We start from the raw sequence: 19,188 nt of genomic DNA on the forward strand, positions 1-19,188 counted from the left end.
GTGTCTGGTATCTTCGTTCTTCAATTCTTTGTATTTTCTTTGTTCTCAATTTGGCTACCAGGAAGCATCTTTCCTTAGAAGCCCTACAGTGGCTTAAGGCCTCCTCTTTTCTAAATGATTCACTGGTGTGGGGGTAGGATTACCATAATTAGCTTGGCCAATGAAGACCCATCTCTGGAGCTGAGGTCAGTTTACAAGCTGAAAGACTGCTATACCATGGGGAAAGCTTAAATAGGTCTTGGTAGGTGAGCCACAATGTCAGCTATACTTTATGCTGACAAAAAAGAAGAAGAAGAAGAAGAAAAAGAGAAGAAATAAAGGAGGTAAAATTTCAAGTGAAAATGTTTATTTTACAGTATTACAATTCTCCAACTAAGAATACTCCAAAATTAAGCGTAAAAAAACTAGTTATTTTATTTTCATAGTTTCTGACCTGGCGGGGGGGTGGGGGGGTGGTGGAAATGTCAAATTCTGGAGAATCAAGATGAAATAACTTGACTATACTATTCTAAAAATGTGTGCATTAGATAATCCTGAACAACACTTGAATGGCCTAACTGTGATGCATCAGTCCGGTGATAATGACACAGTGGTATTAGAATCAGAATGTCAAGTTCCAGTGCAAAAGGTAAGAGTAAAGTTATTTTTTCTCACAAATATTGGGGGATTTAAAATTGAATATAGAAATGGCATGGAGGTATTTTAAGCCCTAATTTGAATGAATTTTGGATCTCTAAGCCTAATTTTTGCCTACTTATTAAAAAAAAAAGTTAACCTGTGAGCAACACTCTTTCCCACCCTCTACCTTCAGTCCCCATATTTGTGTTTAATTGTAAATTCTATAATGTTGGTATTTGCCAGCTATCCTGATTTTAAAACATGTTATAAAACTATCTTTTAGAATCTGTTGTAGGTGATTTCCTCATGGAGTCTTTGGTGCACTTAAGCTCAAACCACACATTGATCAGTCTTTCAACAAGTATTCTAGATGTTTGGGATACATTAGATACACTAGGTACTATTCTAGACATTTGAATCTAGTAACTATCAGAAATGGACTATGAATGAGATATTCACATATCCCCTCTTTTTTCTCTCCCTCCCTTCCTTCCATTCTTTCCTTTCTTTTTTCCTTGTAAGTACTTCAGAGGACAAATCTTACTGCTTGGGCACACTTAGGAATATCTGACATTTCACCATGAGGAGCATATTGCTTTGGCCCTTGTTTTTTCTTATTCTTAGAATCTTTGACTTTCTTACATACTGCTCTGCTAATAGTTATTATCATCAAAGATGAGCTATGTTTAATATGGGTGTTTTGTTATTGATAAGAACCATTTAAAAAGTACCTTTCCTGGGAATTCTCTGCTGGTCCAGTGGTTAGGACTCCTTGCTTTCATTGCCGAGGGCGTGGGTTCAATCCCCAGTCAGGGAACTAAGATCCTGCAAGCAGTGTGGCCAAGGGGGAAAATAAAAAAACAATAAATTTTTTTTAAAAAGTGCCTCTCCTGATATCCAGCATAAATTTTTTATTGTTATTGTTTTTTGTTTAAACATTGAAAGTGTCATCTGTCCCCTTTAGGATGCAAAGAATAAAGCAGCAGAGTTTCTCAAATATTTGGTTTACTGTGTACTAAAATCTTTGTTTCTCATTTAAAAAAACTGTAATTTTGACTGACCCAAAATAAATTTTGAAAACAGTAAGAAAATTTTCAAAAGGGCAAAGAGATTACAGCAAAAATAAGCAGCAAAACATCAAGTATATGTCATACCATTGAAGTTTGTGTTAAAGGTAAAAGTGACATAAGTCTACTCTCTGTTGATTTCTAATGTCTAGCATATAGTAAGAACTAGAATGTTGAAAGCTTGAGGAGGAATGGGATTATGTGGCTTGTTCTCTTCACAACAAACCGTTTCCATTCTTTTTTTTTTTTTCTTGATTTTAAACTGTTTCCATCCTTGACATTATTTCCTACCGTTGCTCACTCACTATCAGCAGTGTTATTACCACTTACTGGAAAAAAAAAAGGCTACAGAATTTTGGTGCTAGAACAGATCTTTGAGAATTAGTCTTTATGAACAAACTGTGGCCCAGACAGTTCAAGCATCTTGCCCAAAGAAGAGCTGATACTAAAATAAAACATTTCAACAAGCTCCCAACCTCTGTTGTTTTACTCAGAGCTCTAGCTTTGCTGTTCGTCTCTTACTTACCTCTGCCTCAAGAAAAGGTATCCCTTCTTGCCAAGACTTCTCTATCTCTTTTCATTTTCTTTCATTTAACAGATTTTTGTGGAGCTCTCCTGCCATCTCTATAGTCTCTATTATTCCTTTTGTCTTATTTCTCCACTACCTGTTTACATTTTAAACCAGGCTTTCTCAACTATAGCACTATTGACATTTTGGGCTGGATAAGTTTTTGTTGGGAGTAGGCCTGTACATTGTAGGATGCTTAACAGGAACCCTAACCTCTATCTACTAGATGCTAGCAACACCCTTTCCCCTACCACTACGTGACAACAAAAAACTTTGCTGACATTGCCATAGGTCTTCCCTGGGCAAAGAAGAATCACCCCAGTTGTGAAGCAGTACCTTAATTTTACCTAGAATCCAGCTGTTCCCCATTCCTGTAATTTGTCCTATCAGAGGAACCAATGATGTCTAAAATTGCTGCATCCCTCCCAAAGTCTTGATAGGGTAAGGAGTCCAGGGTCTTCTACTACTTCTCTCTCTGGTTGAACATCCACTGTGGTGATTTCAGTTACAGTCTCTCTGCAGATGACTCAAATATATAGTTCTAGACCTGACATCCTGTGAGTTTTAATCATTTTTGATTTCTCAGTCCCCTACAGCCAAGGAATTGCTAAATTCTCTGGGTTTTACTTTCAACATGTTTCCTTTTCCACTTCTGCCTCAGAGACCAGACCTCATTGCTTTCAGTCTGAGCTCTTTGTAATATTTGTAACTGGTCAGACTAACTTGAAACCTTCCTTGTTCTAATCCATTCTGCTTTTAACATTCTTACACTGTTCCTCCTGATGTATTGCTCTGATCACATTACTAATATGTATGAAACCTTCAGTAGTTTCTAACTTTGACTCCAGAGTGAAGATTAAACACCTTTACCTTATGACTCCAATCTAGCCTTTCAGTCTTAACTATATATGCCTTGTAATTCACTGAAATTGAACTCTTCATTTCTCCCCGGATATATCTAGTAATATCTTTAGTTATGATTTTCTTTCTTCAGTGAGGAATGCTTTCCATCCTCATCTCTGCCTGTCAAAAGTCTTCTTATTCTTCTCTGTGATGTCTGAAAAACTGTACTGTACTCCAAACCCAATTATGAACTTTTTTGTTTTAGGATCTGCCAAAATTTTATTGCAATTAGATAGACATTTCCGGGATCAAGCCAGAGACCAGGGTTTCATCCTCCCTTTATTTCCTATTAAGTATACTACCAGGTATTACCTGTTCTGTTTCAAATCTCTATCTGAAGGCAAGATTCTTTAACTAACTCAGTAGAAAAATGAAGTCTGGAACTAGTATTTAGCCCATTCCATGGGTAAGAACGAAAACAGGTTTTATTGGCAGCATACAGGAAAGACTTCATAAACACAACTGGGTGACCTATGGTGAAGGTCTTGTGTGTACAGTAGGGGTGAGATTACTTCAGGACGGAAATTAAAAAGGCTTATGGAAAAGTCTTGTCATAAATTTTCTTTTGCTTTACCTGGGACCCTGGACAAATTTCTCCCTAATATTTCACGGAAATAATATGAAAAGAGGAATCAAGCATAATTATTAAGGAGACATTTATCAAAAAAAATTTAAACAGAGGATGTTCAGGTATTGCATTGTCGTCTTTCCTTACCCCAGATAAGTAGGCTAACTCTTTTTTTTAAATTGAGGTATAACTGATATATAATATTATTAGTTTCAGGTATACAACTTAATATATTGAGAAATGATCACCACAGGAAGTCTATTCTCTCCCTCTCCCAACATAGTTAAAATTTTTTTTCTTGTGATGAGAACTTCTAAGATCTACTCTAAGCACATTTCAAATGTACAATGGAGTATTATTGACTATAGTCACCATGCTGTACATTGCATCCCCAGGACTTACTTATTTTACAGCTAGAAGGTTGTACCTTTTGACCTTCTTCACTCATTATGCCCACTCCCCACTCCCCCTCCTCTGGCAGCCATCACTTTGTTCTCTGTATCTATAAATTTGGGGGGTTTTTGGGGGAGTGGTGTTTCTTGGGGTTTTTTTAGATTCCACATGTAAGTGAGATCATATGGTATTTGTCTTTCTCTGTCTACTTATTTCACTTAGCATAATAAATGCCCTCAAGTTCCATCCACGATATCCTTGGTTTTTTGTGGCTGAATAATATTCCATCATGTATATATGCCACATTTCCTTTTTCTGTTTATCCATTGATGGACACGTGGTGTTACTTCCAGATCTTGGCTATTATGAATAATGCTGCAATGAACGTGGGAGTGCAGATATTCTTCAAGATCCTGATTTCATTTCCTTTGGCTATATACTCAGAAGTAGGATTTGCTGCATAATATGGTAGTTCTACTTTTTTTTTTTTTCTCGGGTATCTCTATGCTGTTTTCCATAATGGCCATACCAATTTAAATCCCCACCAACACTGTACAAGGATTTCCTTTTCTCCGTGTCCTCACCAACAGTTGATAATTGCCATTCTTATAGGTGTGAGGGTGATATCTCATTGTGGTTTTGATTTGCACTTCCCTTATAATTAATATTCCCTTATGATTAGTGATGCTGAGTACCTTTTCATGGACTTGTTGCCCATCTGTTTGTTCTCTTTGGAAAAATGCCTATTCAGGTCCTCTGCCCATTTTTTTTCAGTTTGTTTGTTTTCCTGCTGTTGAGTTTTCTAAGTTCTTTATATATATCTCTTATCAGACATATGATTTTCAAATATTTCCTGCCATTCAGTAGGTTGCCTTTTCATTTTGTTGTTGGTTGCCTTTGCTAAGCAGAAGGTTTTTTAGTTTGGTGTAGTTCCACTTGTTCATTTTTGCTTTTGTTGCCTTTGCTTTTGGTGTCAGATCCAAAAAGTTATCACCAAGATGGATGTCAAGGAGCTTACCACCTATGTTTTCTTCTAGGAGTTATAGTTATGGTTTTAGGTCTTATATTCAAGTCTTTAATCCGTTTTGAGTTGATTTTTACATACGGTATGAGATAATAGTCTAGTTTAATTCTTTTGCATGTGGCTGGTCAGTTTTCCCAATACCATTTGTTAAAGACACTGTCCATTACCCATTTTACATCCTTCACTCCTTTTTGTTTGTTTGTTTTTGTAGGTCATTTTCCTTTATTTTAAATGTAACAGAAAGTTAAATTTTCCAATGAAATAATAATGAGGCTACTGGCTCTCTCCCACAAGACTCTGAGGCCAAGCCAAATTATATGAAGGCTAGCCTATCCACACTATTTTCCTTCACTGCTCTTTTAATTTCCTCTTTCCCCATCTTCTTCTGCAGCAGAACACGTGCCCAAGTATGAAATGAGTCCTTCACTCCTTTATTGTAAATTAATTGACCATAAGTGCATTTGTTTATTTCTGGGCTCTCTATTCTCTTCCATTGTGCTATGTGTCTGTTTTTATGCCAGTACCATACTGTTTTGATTACTGTAAGTTTGTAATATAGCTTGAAATCAGAGAGCATGATACCTCCAGCTCTGTTGTTCTTTCTTGGAATTGCTTTGACTAGTTAGGGTCTTTTGTGGTTCCATACATATTCTAGGATTGTTTGTTCTATTTCTGTGAAAAATGTCATTAGAATTCTGATAGGGATTGCATTGAATCTGTAGATTGCTGTGGGTAATATGGATGTTTTAACAATAGTAATTCTTTCAGTACGTGAACATGGAATATCTTTCCATTTCTCTGTATCTTCTTCCATTACTTTCATCACTGTTATAGTTTTCAGTGTACAGGTCTTTCACCTTGGTTAAGTTTATTCCTAGGTATTTTATTCTTTTTGATGCAATTGTAAATGTGATTTTTTCCTTAATTTGTCTTTCTGATAGTTTGTTAGTGTATAGAATCACAGTGGATTTTTGCATATTGATTTTGTATCCCACAACTTTACTGAATTTCTATATTCTAATGTTTTTGGTGGAGTCTTTAGGGATTTCTATATATAATATCATGTCATCTGCAAATAGTGACAGTTTTACTTCTTTCTGATTTGAGTGCTTTTATTTCTTTATCTTGCCTGATTGCTCTGGCTGGGACTTCCAGTACTATGTTGACTAGAAATGGTGAGAGTGAGCATCCTTGTCTTATTCCTGATCTCAGAGGAAGAGCTTTCAGCCTTTCATCACTGAGTATGATATGAGATGTGGGCTTGTCATATATAGCCTTTATATGCTAGGATATAGTCCCTCTATACCTACTTTGCTGAGAGTTTTTATCATAAATGGCTGTTGAATTCTGTCAAATGCTTTTTCTGCATCTATTAAGATCATATTTTTATCCTTCATTTTGTTAATGTGGTGTATCATGTTGTTTGACTTGCAGGTGTTAAACTATCCTTGCATCCCTGGAATAAAACCTACTTGATCATAGTGTATCATCCTTTTACTGTATTGTTGAATTTGGTTTGCTAATATGTTGTTGGGGATTCTTGCACCTGTGTTCATCAAGGATATTAGTGCGTAATTTTCTTTTCTTGTGATGTCCTTATCTCATTTTGGTATCAGGGTAATGCTGGCCTAGTTAAGTTTGGAAATGTTCCCTCCTCTTCTATATTTTGGAAGAGTTTGAGAAGGATTGGTATTAGTTCTTCTTTAAATGTTTGGTAGAATTTACCAGTGAAGCCATCTGGTCCTAGACTTTTTGGAAATTTTTTGATTACTGATTCAGTCTCCTTACTAGTAATTGATTTGTCCACATTTTCAATTTCTCCATGACTCACTTTCGGTAAGTTGTATGTTTTTAGTAATTTATCAGTTTCTTCTAGGTTGTCCAGTTTGTTGCCATATAATTGTTCATAGTAGTCTCTTACAATCCTTTATATTTCTGTGGTATCAGTTGTAATATCTCCTCTTTCATTTCTTTCTTTTTTTTTTTTTTTTTTTGCTTTTTTTCTTAGATTGATTGATTTTGGCTGAGTTGGGTCTCCATTGCTTGCAGGCTTTCTCTAGTAGCAGTGAGCGGGGGCTACTCTTCGTTGCAGTGCGTGGGCTTCTTATTGTGGTGGCTTCTCTTGTTGCGGAGCATGGACTCTAGGCACACAGGCTTCAGTAGCTGTGGCATGCAGGCTCAGTAGTTGCGGCTTGTGGGCTCTAGAGCACAGGCTCAGTAGTTGCGGTGCACCGGCTTAGTTGTTCCATGGCATGTGGGATCTTCCTGGACCAGGGCTCAAACCCATGTCCCCTGCATTGGCAGGTGGATCCTTAACCACTGCGCCACCAGGGAAGTCCCTTCTCTTTCATTTCTGATATTGATTTGAGTCCTCTTTTTTTTTTCTTGGTGAGTCTAGCTGAAGGTTTGTCTGTTTTGCTTATCTTTTCAGAACACCAGTTCTTATTTTCATTGATCTTTTCTGTGGTCTTTTTATAGTCTCTATTTCATTTATTTCTACTCTGATCTTTATTGTTTCCTTCCTTCTTCTAATTCTGGGCTTCATTTGTTCTTCTTCTAGTTCCTTGAGGTGTAAATTAGGTTTACGTGAGATAGTTCTTGTTTTTTGATGTAGGCATTTATCACTATGAACTTCCCTCTTAGGACTGCTTTTGCTGTATCCCATACCTTTTGGTATGTTGTATTTCCATTTTCATTTGTCTCAAGGTATTTTTTTTAACTTCTTTTGATTTCTTCTTTGACTCATTGGTTGTTCAGCAGCATGTTGTTTAATCGCCATATTTATGAACTTACCAGTTTTCTTCTTGTAATTGATTTCTAGTTTCATATCATTGTGGTAAGGAAAGACACTTGATATGATTTCAGTCTTCTTAAATTTATAAGACTTGTTTTGTGGTATAACATTAACTATCCTGGAGAATACGACAACTATTAGAAGGGCCATCTAGACATGTAATATCCAGTGTCCAGTATGGTAGCCACTAGCCACATATAGTTATTGAGCCCTTGAAATGTCTAGTGCAACTGAGAAACTTAGTTTTAGAACTTACAATTAACTTAAATTTAAAAACTTATACTCAGTTCAATTATTGGAGAGCGTAAGGATGTTTGGAACAGTTTGATTATGCATATCTACTTTTTCAACTGTAAGTTTTATGAAGTCTAATTACAGATCAATGATTTCTAATCAAAGTTAAGCATTTGAATTGAGATGTGCTATAAATGTAAAACACCAATTTAGAAGACATTACAAAAATACAGGGAATTCCCTGGTGGTCCAGTGGTTAGGACTCCAGGCTTTCACTGTCAAGGGCCTGGGTTCAATCCCTGGGCCGGGAACTAAGATCCCACAAGCTGCACAGCACGGCCATAAGTAAGTAAGTAAGTAAATAAATAAATAAATAAAATTATCTTCAGTCTTTTATATTGACTGCATGTTGAAATAATAATGCTTTGGGTATATTTGGTGAAATAAAATATATTATTAAAAGTTTTAGTTTAAAAAAATTGTGGTACTAGAAGATTTTAAACTATATATATTTCTATTGGGCAGCACTGATCTAGACCTTGGCATATCACAGTTAAGAACAGTGATCACAATCAGTTAATTTTTTTCTTCATACCGAAGAAAGGAAAACATAGCTATGTCAGAGGGTTCTCAACAAACACTGTGCTGTTCTTCTGGCATCGTCTTACTTTCCCTCTGATTAATCACTTGTATATTTGCTTTATTTTTCTCATAAGATCATAAATGTCTTTTTTTTTTAAGTTTTGTAACTTAATTTTTTTTATTGAGGTGTGATTGATTTACAGTGTTAATTACTCCACACAGCAAAGTGATTTGGTTATACATATATATATATATTTTTTAATTCTTTTCCATTATGGTTTATCATAGGATATTGAATATAGTTCTCTGTGCTATACAGTAGGACCTTGTTGTTCATAAATATCTTGATTACAGTGACATGGGGATTTTTATATTCTTAACAGATTGTCATACCCTTAACATACATGTTTCATATTAAATTGAAGTAATTGTCAAGCATGCTATTTTAATTTGATCTTAGATGAATAGTTGAATTTAGTTAATCTGTTATCCTATTTTTTCTATTTTAGTAACCTTTAACTTAAGTTTAGTAAAGTTATGAAGCCTTTGGAATCTTTATTTTTGATCTATTACTATATCAAAAAATATTGCTTTTCTTCCAAAATTTAGTAGACATATACTGAATCAAATATTTGTTTTAGGATATAAAGATCAAGAATGCAGATTCTTGGAAAAGTTTAGGCAAACCAGTCAAAACATCAGGGGTAGTGAAATCATCAGATGAGCTCTTCAACCAATTTAGAAAAGCAGCGATAGAAAAGGAAGTGAGAGCTCGGACACAGGAACTAATACAGAAACATCTGGAACAGAATACAAAGGAACCAAAAGTATTTCAAGGAAATCAAAGGTCTGTAATTTACTGGATTAATGGAGGCTTTGAGAGATACAGACATGTATTTAAAATAAATTTCGTTTTTGTAAGTGGCTATAATTCAGCTATTTAGTAGACCACAAAGCAAATTATATTTAGAAAAAGTAAATTTTTATTGATTTTTTAAAAATTGGTAAGTAGTAGTATCTATTTTGAAGGGGATACAAATAATCAAGTGATTGAAGAAGCTATTAAAGATACCAATATTGCTAAATTATAAAGACATCATTATTTTCCAGAAATGTCTTAATATTTCCATTCTATGTGTAAGAAGATGATGGTAAACCTTGGTCATAGTTTTCTAAAACCTTCTCTTCATTAACATAGATTACCCGATGTAAAATTTGACATCAAAAATACTAAAAATAATGTCATAACATACAAAAAAGGGTACCTAGAACATTGCTTTATATTTTTCATTTAACAACGTATCTTCATAATAAAAACTTTTAAGGAGCTTGAAACCTACTTTGAACTTCACTGTTTCTTTAAGGGACCATGGCTTCACTCTAGAATCTTTTCCAAATAAAATGCAAAACAAGTGTCTTGGAGAAGAGCAGAAAGAACATCAGCAGTCACTGGAAGCTCAAGATGGAGGCAAACTCTGGCTTCTCAAAGACCGTAATTTAGCAAGGGAGAAAGAGCAAGAGCGGAGGAGAAGAGAAGCAGTAAGTGAATTTTAGTTTATTAAATCTAACGAACAAAGGAAAGATTTAACAGAGCAGTGTCTTTACATGTTCAAAGATGTATTCTGGGTGGTTCTTCAGTGACAGTTACCTCTTTGGTGAGGATCAGGTTCTAAAATCAGAGAGTAAAATTAAAATTTCATAGTCAAAAGACACAAGCATAGTGTAATAATAGAGTATCAATCCTGGAGGCTACTAGACTTTGAGTTCAAATCCTGGTTCTTCCATTAACTAGATGTTGGAGCCTGGGCTATTTATTTAACCTCCCTGTGCCTCAATTTCCTTATTTGTAAAGTATGGATAATAAAGGTAAAAGGTGAAATGAATTTACGTGTATTAAGCACATCTGAAAATGCCTGGCACAGAGGTAAAATCACTTACTGTTATTACTGTTGAAAAATCCATAAACTGCCTATGAATTGTGGCTAAAAGATATGCCATCTGTCCCTAGTCAGTGTTTATTTAGTTGAACACTAGATGAAGAAGTTATATGTCAATTATATCTTAACAAAACTGGAAACCAAAAAAAAAAAAAAAAAAGACTTGTGTTTAAGGAGTCCTTAATATTTAAAAACTGATGTTTTAAAAAGTAGAATTAATTCCTTTTTTTATTGAGGTGGATTATTCTTTTATCTGTGGACTATTTAGAAGTGTGTTATTTAGTTTCCAAATATTTGGAAATTTTCTGGCTAGTGAAAATAATAGAAAATTAGTGATTTCTAATTGAACTCCATTGTGGTCAGAGAACATACAATGTCTTGAATTCTTCTGAATTCACTAAGACTTGTTTTATGGCCCAGATTATGATCTACCTTGGTAAATGTTCTGTGTGCACTTGAGAAGAATGTGTATTCTGCTGCTGCTGGGTAGAGTATTTATTAAACAGGGCAAGTTGGTTGGTAATGTTTTTCAAGTCTACTAAATTCTTGCCGATTTTCTGCCTGTTTGCACTATCAAATACTGAGAAAGGGCATTGGCACCTACAATGGTATAATTATAGGTTTGTCTTTTTACCCTTGTAATTCTATCAATTTTATTTCATGTTATTTTGAAGCTGTTATTAGGTGCATAGACATTTAGAATTGTTACGTCCTCATGATTAATTGACCCCCTTTTCATTACAGAATGATCTTTTTTACTCCTGGTAATATTATTTCCTGTGAAATATGACCACTTCACCTTTTTTATGACTAGTGTTGGCATGGTGCAAAAATTTTTTCCATCCTTTTACTTTTAACTTATCTGTGCTTTAAATTTATTTTCTTACAGGCAATATGTAGTGTAGTCTTGACATAAAAAAAAATCCAATCTCTGTCTTTTATAGGAGTGTTTAACCAATTACCTTCAATATGATTATTGATATGGTTACGTTTGAGTCCATCATCTTGCTTTTTTTTTTTTTTTTTTTTTTGCGGTATGCGGGCCTCTCACTGTTGTGCCCTCTCCCGTTGTGGATCACAGGCTCCGGACACGCAGGCTCAGAGGCCATGGCTCATGGTCCCAGCTGCTCTGCGGCATGTGGGATCTCCCCGGACCGGGGCATGAACCCATGTCCCCTGCACCGGCAGGCGGACTCTCAACCACTGCGCCACCAAGGAAGCCCCATCTTGCTATTTTTTGATGTGTGTCCTCTGTTCTTGTTATTTTTTTTCCCTGCATTCTTTTAGATTAATCGTATTTTTTATGATTCCATTTTATTTCCTTTATTGGCTTATTATCAATAACTCTTTGTTTTGTTACTTTAGTGGTTGCTTTAGCGTTTACAATATATACTTTAGCTTGTCACAGTCTTCTCTTAAGTTATATCATACCACTTCACATTTAGTGTAATAGCCTTGCAATAGTGTACTTCCATTCGCCCCCTCCTAGCCATTAGACCATTGTCTAAGCAGTCAAATTGTCTCTAAAAGTTTTAAATGACATTTAAAAAAAAACCCTTGTATTTACCTACATAGTTACCATTTCTAGTGCTCTTTATTGATTTGTCTAGATCCAGATTTCCAAATGGTATAATTTTCCTTTTCCCTAAAAGGACTTCCTTCTAACATTTCTTGTGGTGTGGGTCAGCTGGTGATGAAATCTTTCAGCTGTTGTGTACATGAAAATATCTTTATTTGGCCTTTGTTTTTCATTAATAGACTTTATTTTTAAAGTGTTTTAGATTCACAGCAAAATTGAAAGTATAAAGAGTTCCCACATATTCTCCCCTTTGCCCCACCAATTCACAACCTCCCCCACCATTAACATCCCGCTTTAGTGCAGTACATTTGCTACACGATCTGTGAACCAACATTGCCACACCATTATCAATCTTATTTTATCAAGGAAAGTCCATAGTTCACATCAGGGTTCACTCCTTGTGTTGTGCTTCTTATGGGTTTTGACAAATGTATAATGACATACACCAACCATTATGGTACCATCAGAATACTCTCCCTTTCCTGAAAGTCCGCTGTGCTCCTCCTGTTCACCCCTCCCTCCTGAACCCCTGCCAACCACTGATCTTTTTACTACCATAGTTTAGCCGCTTCCAGCACGTTGTATAATTGGAATCATACAGTATATATACCTTTTTCAGATTGGCTTCTTTAACTTAGTTATATGCATTTAAGTTTCCTCTATGTCTTTGTAGGTTGCTAGCTCATATCTTTTTAGTGCTGAGTAATATCCCATTGTATAAATGTACCATAGTTTATCCATTGACAGACATCTTGGTTGCTTCCAAGTTAATCACTGGGTTTTCATTAATTGTTTTCTTCATGTGTCTTGTGCTTTGTTGAACTTACTGGAGCGATGTGTTTATAGTTTTGATCAAGCTTGGAAAAATTTGGGGCATTATTTCTTCATATTTTTTCTGTTTCCCCCTTTTCTCCTTTTTTTATATTTGTTTATGGCTGTGTTGGGTCTTCGTTTCTGTGCGAGGGCTTTCTCTAGTTGTGGCAAGCGGGGGCCACTCTTCATCGTGGTGTGAGGGCCTCTCACTATCGCAGCCTCTCTTATTGCGGAGCACAGGCTCCAGACGCTCAGGCTCAGTAATTGTGGCTCACGGGCCCAGTTGCTCCACAGCATGTGGGATCTTCCCAGACCAGGGCTCGAACCCGTGTCCCTTGCATTGGCAGGCAGATTCTCAACCACTGCACCATCAGGGAAGCCCCTCCTTTTTATCCTTTTAGTGACTCCAATTTCTTTTGTATTAGGCCACTTGAAGTTGTCCCATCTCAGACATTATAGTTGTCATATCTAGAAGGTGATTTGGGTCTTTTTAATGTTTTTAGTATCTCTATTAAACTTTTGAACAAATGGAATACAGTTATCATAACTGTTTAATGGGTTCTCTGCTAATTCTGACATTTATGTCACTTCCAGGTTGGTTTCAATTGATTGATTGATCTCCTTTACAGATATTGTTTTTCTGCTTCTTTGCTTACCTGGTAACCATTGATGCCAGATGTAAATTTTACCTTATTGGGTGCTGGATATTTTTGTAATCCTGGAAAACTCATGTGAATTCATAGGACATACAGAAACATTAGTTCCAGAAGAAAAAATCCACTGGCTTTGGCTGTGATATTGATTATGATACAAGTAAATTTCCTAGGAAATAATATAAAAAAGTTTTGTCAGCCTCTTATCTATAGTATGAAGGCAGAAACAAATTGCATTTAGCAGTGTTGTAACATATGGTGGAGTTTACTTTAGAGCAATATGGTCTTATAGAACTTTCTACAATTATAGGAATGTGCTTTATACAATCAAATATAATAGCTGCTAGTCACATATGGCATTGAGCACTTGAAATGTGGCTAATGCAACTAAGGAACTAAATTTTTAATTTAATTTTAATTAATTTAAACAGCAAAGTTTTTACATTGTTTTGTTTTTTTGTTTGTTTTTTAGGAGTTCTTTATTAAAGTTTAATTAGTACTTTAATAGAAGTATTTCTCTAGTGACCTAGGAATTTTTCCTTTTGGTACTCACAAGGACCTGACTTCAGTCACCCACAAGTGACATCTCAGCAACCTACCTGCCACCTAACAACCCAACTAGGTAACCTGATATAACTTCTAAACCCCAAGCATTTTTCTGGAACCCACTGAAATGTGACTAAAAATGCCACCTCTAGCAGCTTGACATTTGAAAACCTGACTTTGGAGCTACCTACTATCATTCTTGACAACCCAAACTCTTATGCTGCTGCTACTTGACAGATCCGTATTGTAAACAGCTGCAAAAACTTGACATCTAGCATAAGCTCCCTACCAGAGCTTATTGCCAGTTCCTTTGACCCAATTTTTTATCTTAAATTTGAATGGCTGAAGTGTATATTAGGACCACTGAAAAAAGGAATATCCAGGTTATGGTGTCAGCTGCAGAGAGCCTTAATATTTAAATCATGGTATCTAAGGTTAATTGGTATAGGCAATAACCAGTTAGATATCAATAAGTATTCCACTAGTTCAGATTTAGTCAAGATGGAAGAGAATCTAAAATAAAGTACTTTTATTTATTCATTTTTTTAAAGTTAGTTTATTTTTTTAATTAATTCATTTATGCATTTTTGGCTGTGCTGGGTCTTCGTTGCGGCACTGGGTCTTTGTTGCGGCACACGGGCTCTTTGTTGCGGCATGTGGGCTCAGTAGTTGCAGCTCGCAGTCTTAGTAGCAGTATGTGGGATCTTAGTTCCCTGACCAGGGATCGAACCTGTGCCCCCTGCATTGGGAACATAGAGTCTTAACCACTGACCACCAGGGAGCTCCCAAAGTACTTTTACTTTTTATTTAAAAATTTTTTTTTATTGGAGTACAATTGCTTTACAATGTTGTTAGTTTCTGCTGTACAATGAAGTGAATGAGCTATATGTATACCTATATCCCCTCCCTCTTGGACCCCCTCCCATCCCACCCCCCCCATCCCACCCATCTAGGAAGTCACAGAGCACCGAGCTGAGCTTCCTGTGCTTTATAGCAGGTTCCCACTAGCTATCTATTTTACGCATGGTAGTGTATATATGTCAATCCTAATCTCCCAGTTAGTACCCCCTCCCCCCCCTCCGCCCCATGTCCACAAATCCAGTCGCTGTGTCTGTGTCTCTATTCCTGTCCTCAAGTAGGTTCATCTGTACCATTTTTCTAGATTCCACATATATGCATTAATAGACAATATTTGTTTTTCTCTTTCTGGCTTACTTCACTCTGTATGACAGTCTCTAGGTCCGTCCACATCTCTACAAATGATCCAATTTCATTCTTTTTTACAGCTGACCAATATTCCATTGTATATATGTACCACATCTTCTTTATCCATTAATCTGTCGTTGGACATTTAGGTTGCTTCCATGTCCTGTCTATTGTAAATAGTGCTGCAATGAACATTGAGGTACATGTGTCAAAACCTTTTGAATTATGGTTTTCTCAGGGTATATGCCCAGTAGTGGGATTGATGTGTCATATGGTAGTTCTATTTTTGGTTTTTTAAGGAAACTCCATACTGTTCTCCACAGTGACTGTATCAATTTACTTTCCTATCAACAGTGTAAGAGGGTTCCCTTTTCTCCACACCCTCTCCAGCATTAATTGTTTGTAGATCTTTTGATGATGGCCATTCTGACTGGCGTGAGGTGATACCTCATTGTAGTTTTGATTTGCATTTCTCTATTAGTGACGTTGAGCATCCTTTCATGTGCCCCTTGGCCATCTGTATGTCCTCCTTGGAGAGTTATCTATTTAGGTTTTCTGCCCATTTTTTTGATTGGGTTGTTTGTTTTTTTGATACTGAGGTCCATGAGCTGTTTCTGTATTTTGGAGATTAATCCTTTGTCTGTTGTTTCATTTGCAAATATTTTCTCCCATTCTGAGTGTTGTCTTTTCATCTTGTTTATGGTTTCCTTTGCTGTGCAAAAGCTTTTAAGTTTAATTAGGTCCCATTTGTTTATTTTTGTTTTTTTATTTTCATTACTCTAGGAGGTTGGTCAAAAAAGATCTTGCTGTGGTTTATGTCAAAGAGTGTTCTTCCTGTGTTTTCCTCTAAGAGTTTTATAGTGTCCGGTCTTACATTTAGGTCTTTAATCCATTTGGAGTTTATTTTTGTGTATGGTGTTAGGGAGTGTTCTAATTTCATTCTTTTACATGTAGCTGTCCAGTTTTCCCAGCACCACTTATTGAAGAGGCTGTCTTTTCTCCATTGTATGTTCTTGCCTGCTTTGTCATAAATTCGGTGACCATATGTGCATGGGTTTATCTCTGCTTTCTATCCTGTACCATTGATCTATATTTCTGTTTTTGTGCCAGTACCATATTATCTTGATTACTGTAGCTTTGTAGTACAGTCTGATCCTCCAAACTCCTGAGGGTCCCTCCAGGCGTGGGAACCCCTCCCCTCTCCCAGCCACCCCTCAGGAGCGCCAGTCCCATCCAGTCTCCACTCCTCCCCACTCGCTCCCCTCCACGTCCTACCCGGTCACTCAGGGGTTCCTCCCATCCCCTTGGGTGTCAAGGTCCCCCACCAGTGTCTGGTATGTGCCCTAGTTGTGGGGAGATGTGAACTCCGTGTCTTCCTACTCTGCCATCTTGACTCCAAATTGCCCAAAGTACTTTTAAACAAAACAAGTTTCATTACATATTTTTGGAATTTTGCAGTATGTTTGGATACTTCTAGGAGTATCAGTGATATTTAAACTAGGACAGTGTATCCAACTCTCATTGGAGGGTTAAAATAGAACTTTTAAGGAACTATTCGGGCTAGATATTTGGTATCCTAAGAGCTGGCATTAGGAAAATAGCCTGGGCTAAGATCTCAGAATTTACCCTTTTGTCTCTAAGGCATGTTTAAAGAAATTTTCATAGTTTTTAAGAGTCACACATAGCTTCTTAATATCCTTTTGGTAGCTAAGTCATAATTCCAAGTCTTCTTCCACATAGCCAGAGAACACCGATTCCCATCCAGGAAGTCAACCAACTGGTTGCAAACTGGTGCTTTTACCTACTACTCTGGGCTGCTACTCTTCACTGATTTAAAAAAACAAAACAAAACATTTTTTGAACTTTCCTAGTTGGTATCATTTCAGATGTGGCAAATACTATCTAACTTGTATCACAAGGACTTTTAGAGAAGGCTTCAGAGTATAGTAAGAAACATTTGTTTCTTTTGTCTTAATTAGCTTTTCCTATACTTTAGCTTATTTTATTTAGCTTTTTAGCATTTAATAAACAACATTGTACTGAGTGTTATACATGCAATCTGGTTGCTCTTCATAAATACCTGTATATAAAATAAACTTGGTTAGATCATTTGCCTTAGGTTACACAGTAATTGGCAAAATCATGGAAAGCCCTTGGCTTTAAACATAGTATAGTTCTCTCACATAGGTAAGATACTAGTTCATTCAGAAAATAATTTTATGTGTCTAGCACTGTGTTGGCTGGAGAGATACATGAAACCACGTAATCTCAGTTCATGTTTATATATTAACACTGAGAACTTTATTGGAGAGATAGGTTAAACTTGTTCTTCGTGTTCTTGTAAGTTTTAAACTTATTTTTATTTATTATATGAACAGTATTTTAACAAAAATCAGATAGTATTTGAACAGATATTAAAAGTTATGTACAAACTCATTATGTTAAATAAATTGCATTCATTTTGTATGTTCCAAATGTTGCATTATCATTTTTTCATATAGATGTAACATAATGAAGGTATAAACTTTTTAAGTAACATTTACGTTTTCTCTTCTTTTCTGCAGATGGCTGGTACCATTGATATGACTCTTCAAAGTGACATTATGACAATGTTTGAAAACAACTTTGATTAAAACTAGGTTTTTTAATTAACCATCAACTTAAATGAATAATACAAAAGATTAAAATGCAAATGGTAAAATAATTGCTTTCAGACACCAAGATACCAGTCTTATACTGTATTTTGACTGCTCTTAGATGATTAAACAATTTTCACTTAACATTTTTTAATAGCTATATGTTCATTTTTTTAATGACATAATTTACAGGAAATTTTATAGTTCTGGATCCCTAAAAATTGAATAAATTCCCAAATGTTATTCATTTTACAAATAGTCTACTATATATTATAGGCCCTGTCTAATCAATGAAAATCCTAAAGAGATGGTGTCTTCCTGTTTAAAATATGAAGACTATACAAGGGTATCAAAAATATAGTTCTTGTTGAGTTTCTAATTTTGCTTTTTAGAGGGAGTTGTCATTTAATGGAGTTCAAACCTTATTTTATGGAGTGATGGGCCCTTTTGTAATGCAGATGTTTCAGTATTTTATTTATTTTTTAAAATTGAAGTATAATTAACCTACAACACTGTTATTTCCAGGTGTACAACATAGTGATTTAATACGTCTGTACATTACAAAATGATCACCATGAGTTTTTAACTTTTAAAACAAATATTTGTCTGCCTTCAAAAATATTTAGAACCTCTAACAAACCATACTTGGTTTCTTTGAGTGTCAGGTTACATAAGATTCTCTATTGGTTCTATATTCAAAATTTATATTACCTATGGTTTGAAAGATGTTGAATTTGAGGCAAAATAGCAGTAGATATTAATTATGTATGCAAGTTTTTATAAGAATCTATACATTTCTTAATATGCATATGTGATAGCAATGGAAATCTAAAGTTTTACTTACTAAGTATTTAAGTCTGTAAAATAGTTTTGTTTCATCATTCTCAAGTTGGAATTATGTATAAGTCATGTATATCAGCTTCATGTATTTTAAAATTTTGATCTCTTGAAGTGTAACATTCAGGCACTATTCCAGTATCATCTAAAGTGAAAATTCAAAGTGTATGTGTATTGTAGAAAAAGAAAGTTTTCTTGGCTTCGTTTATTTTTATAATCAATATGATAAT

The 19,188-nt window shown here is 35.5% G+C and overlaps 1 protein-coding gene across 1 annotated transcript in view; it reads left to right on the forward strand.

Annotated features, from left to right (window-relative positions):
* The window catches only part of BRDT (bromodomain testis associated), a 48,350-nt gene extending 30,232 nt beyond the window's left edge, over positions 1 to 18,118 (forward strand). The window contains exons 14-17 of the mRNA XM_060006391.2: positions 528 to 628; positions 9,393 to 9,598; positions 10,116 to 10,290; positions 18,050 to 18,118. Of these exons, the coding sequence (XP_059862374.1) occupies positions 528 to 628; positions 9,393 to 9,598; positions 10,116 to 10,290; positions 18,050 to 18,118 (551 nt within the window). The remainder of the gene's footprint in view (positions 1 to 527; positions 629 to 9,392; positions 9,599 to 10,115; positions 10,291 to 18,049) is intronic.
* Positions 18,119 to 19,188: the final 1,070 nt, after the last annotated feature.

This window comes from Delphinus delphis, chromosome 1 (genome assembly GCF_949987515.2).
Source record: "Delphinus delphis chromosome 1, mDelDel1.2, whole genome shotgun sequence".
In the NCBI taxonomy this organism is placed as follows: Eukaryota; Metazoa; Chordata; class Mammalia; order Artiodactyla; family Delphinidae; genus Delphinus; species Delphinus delphis.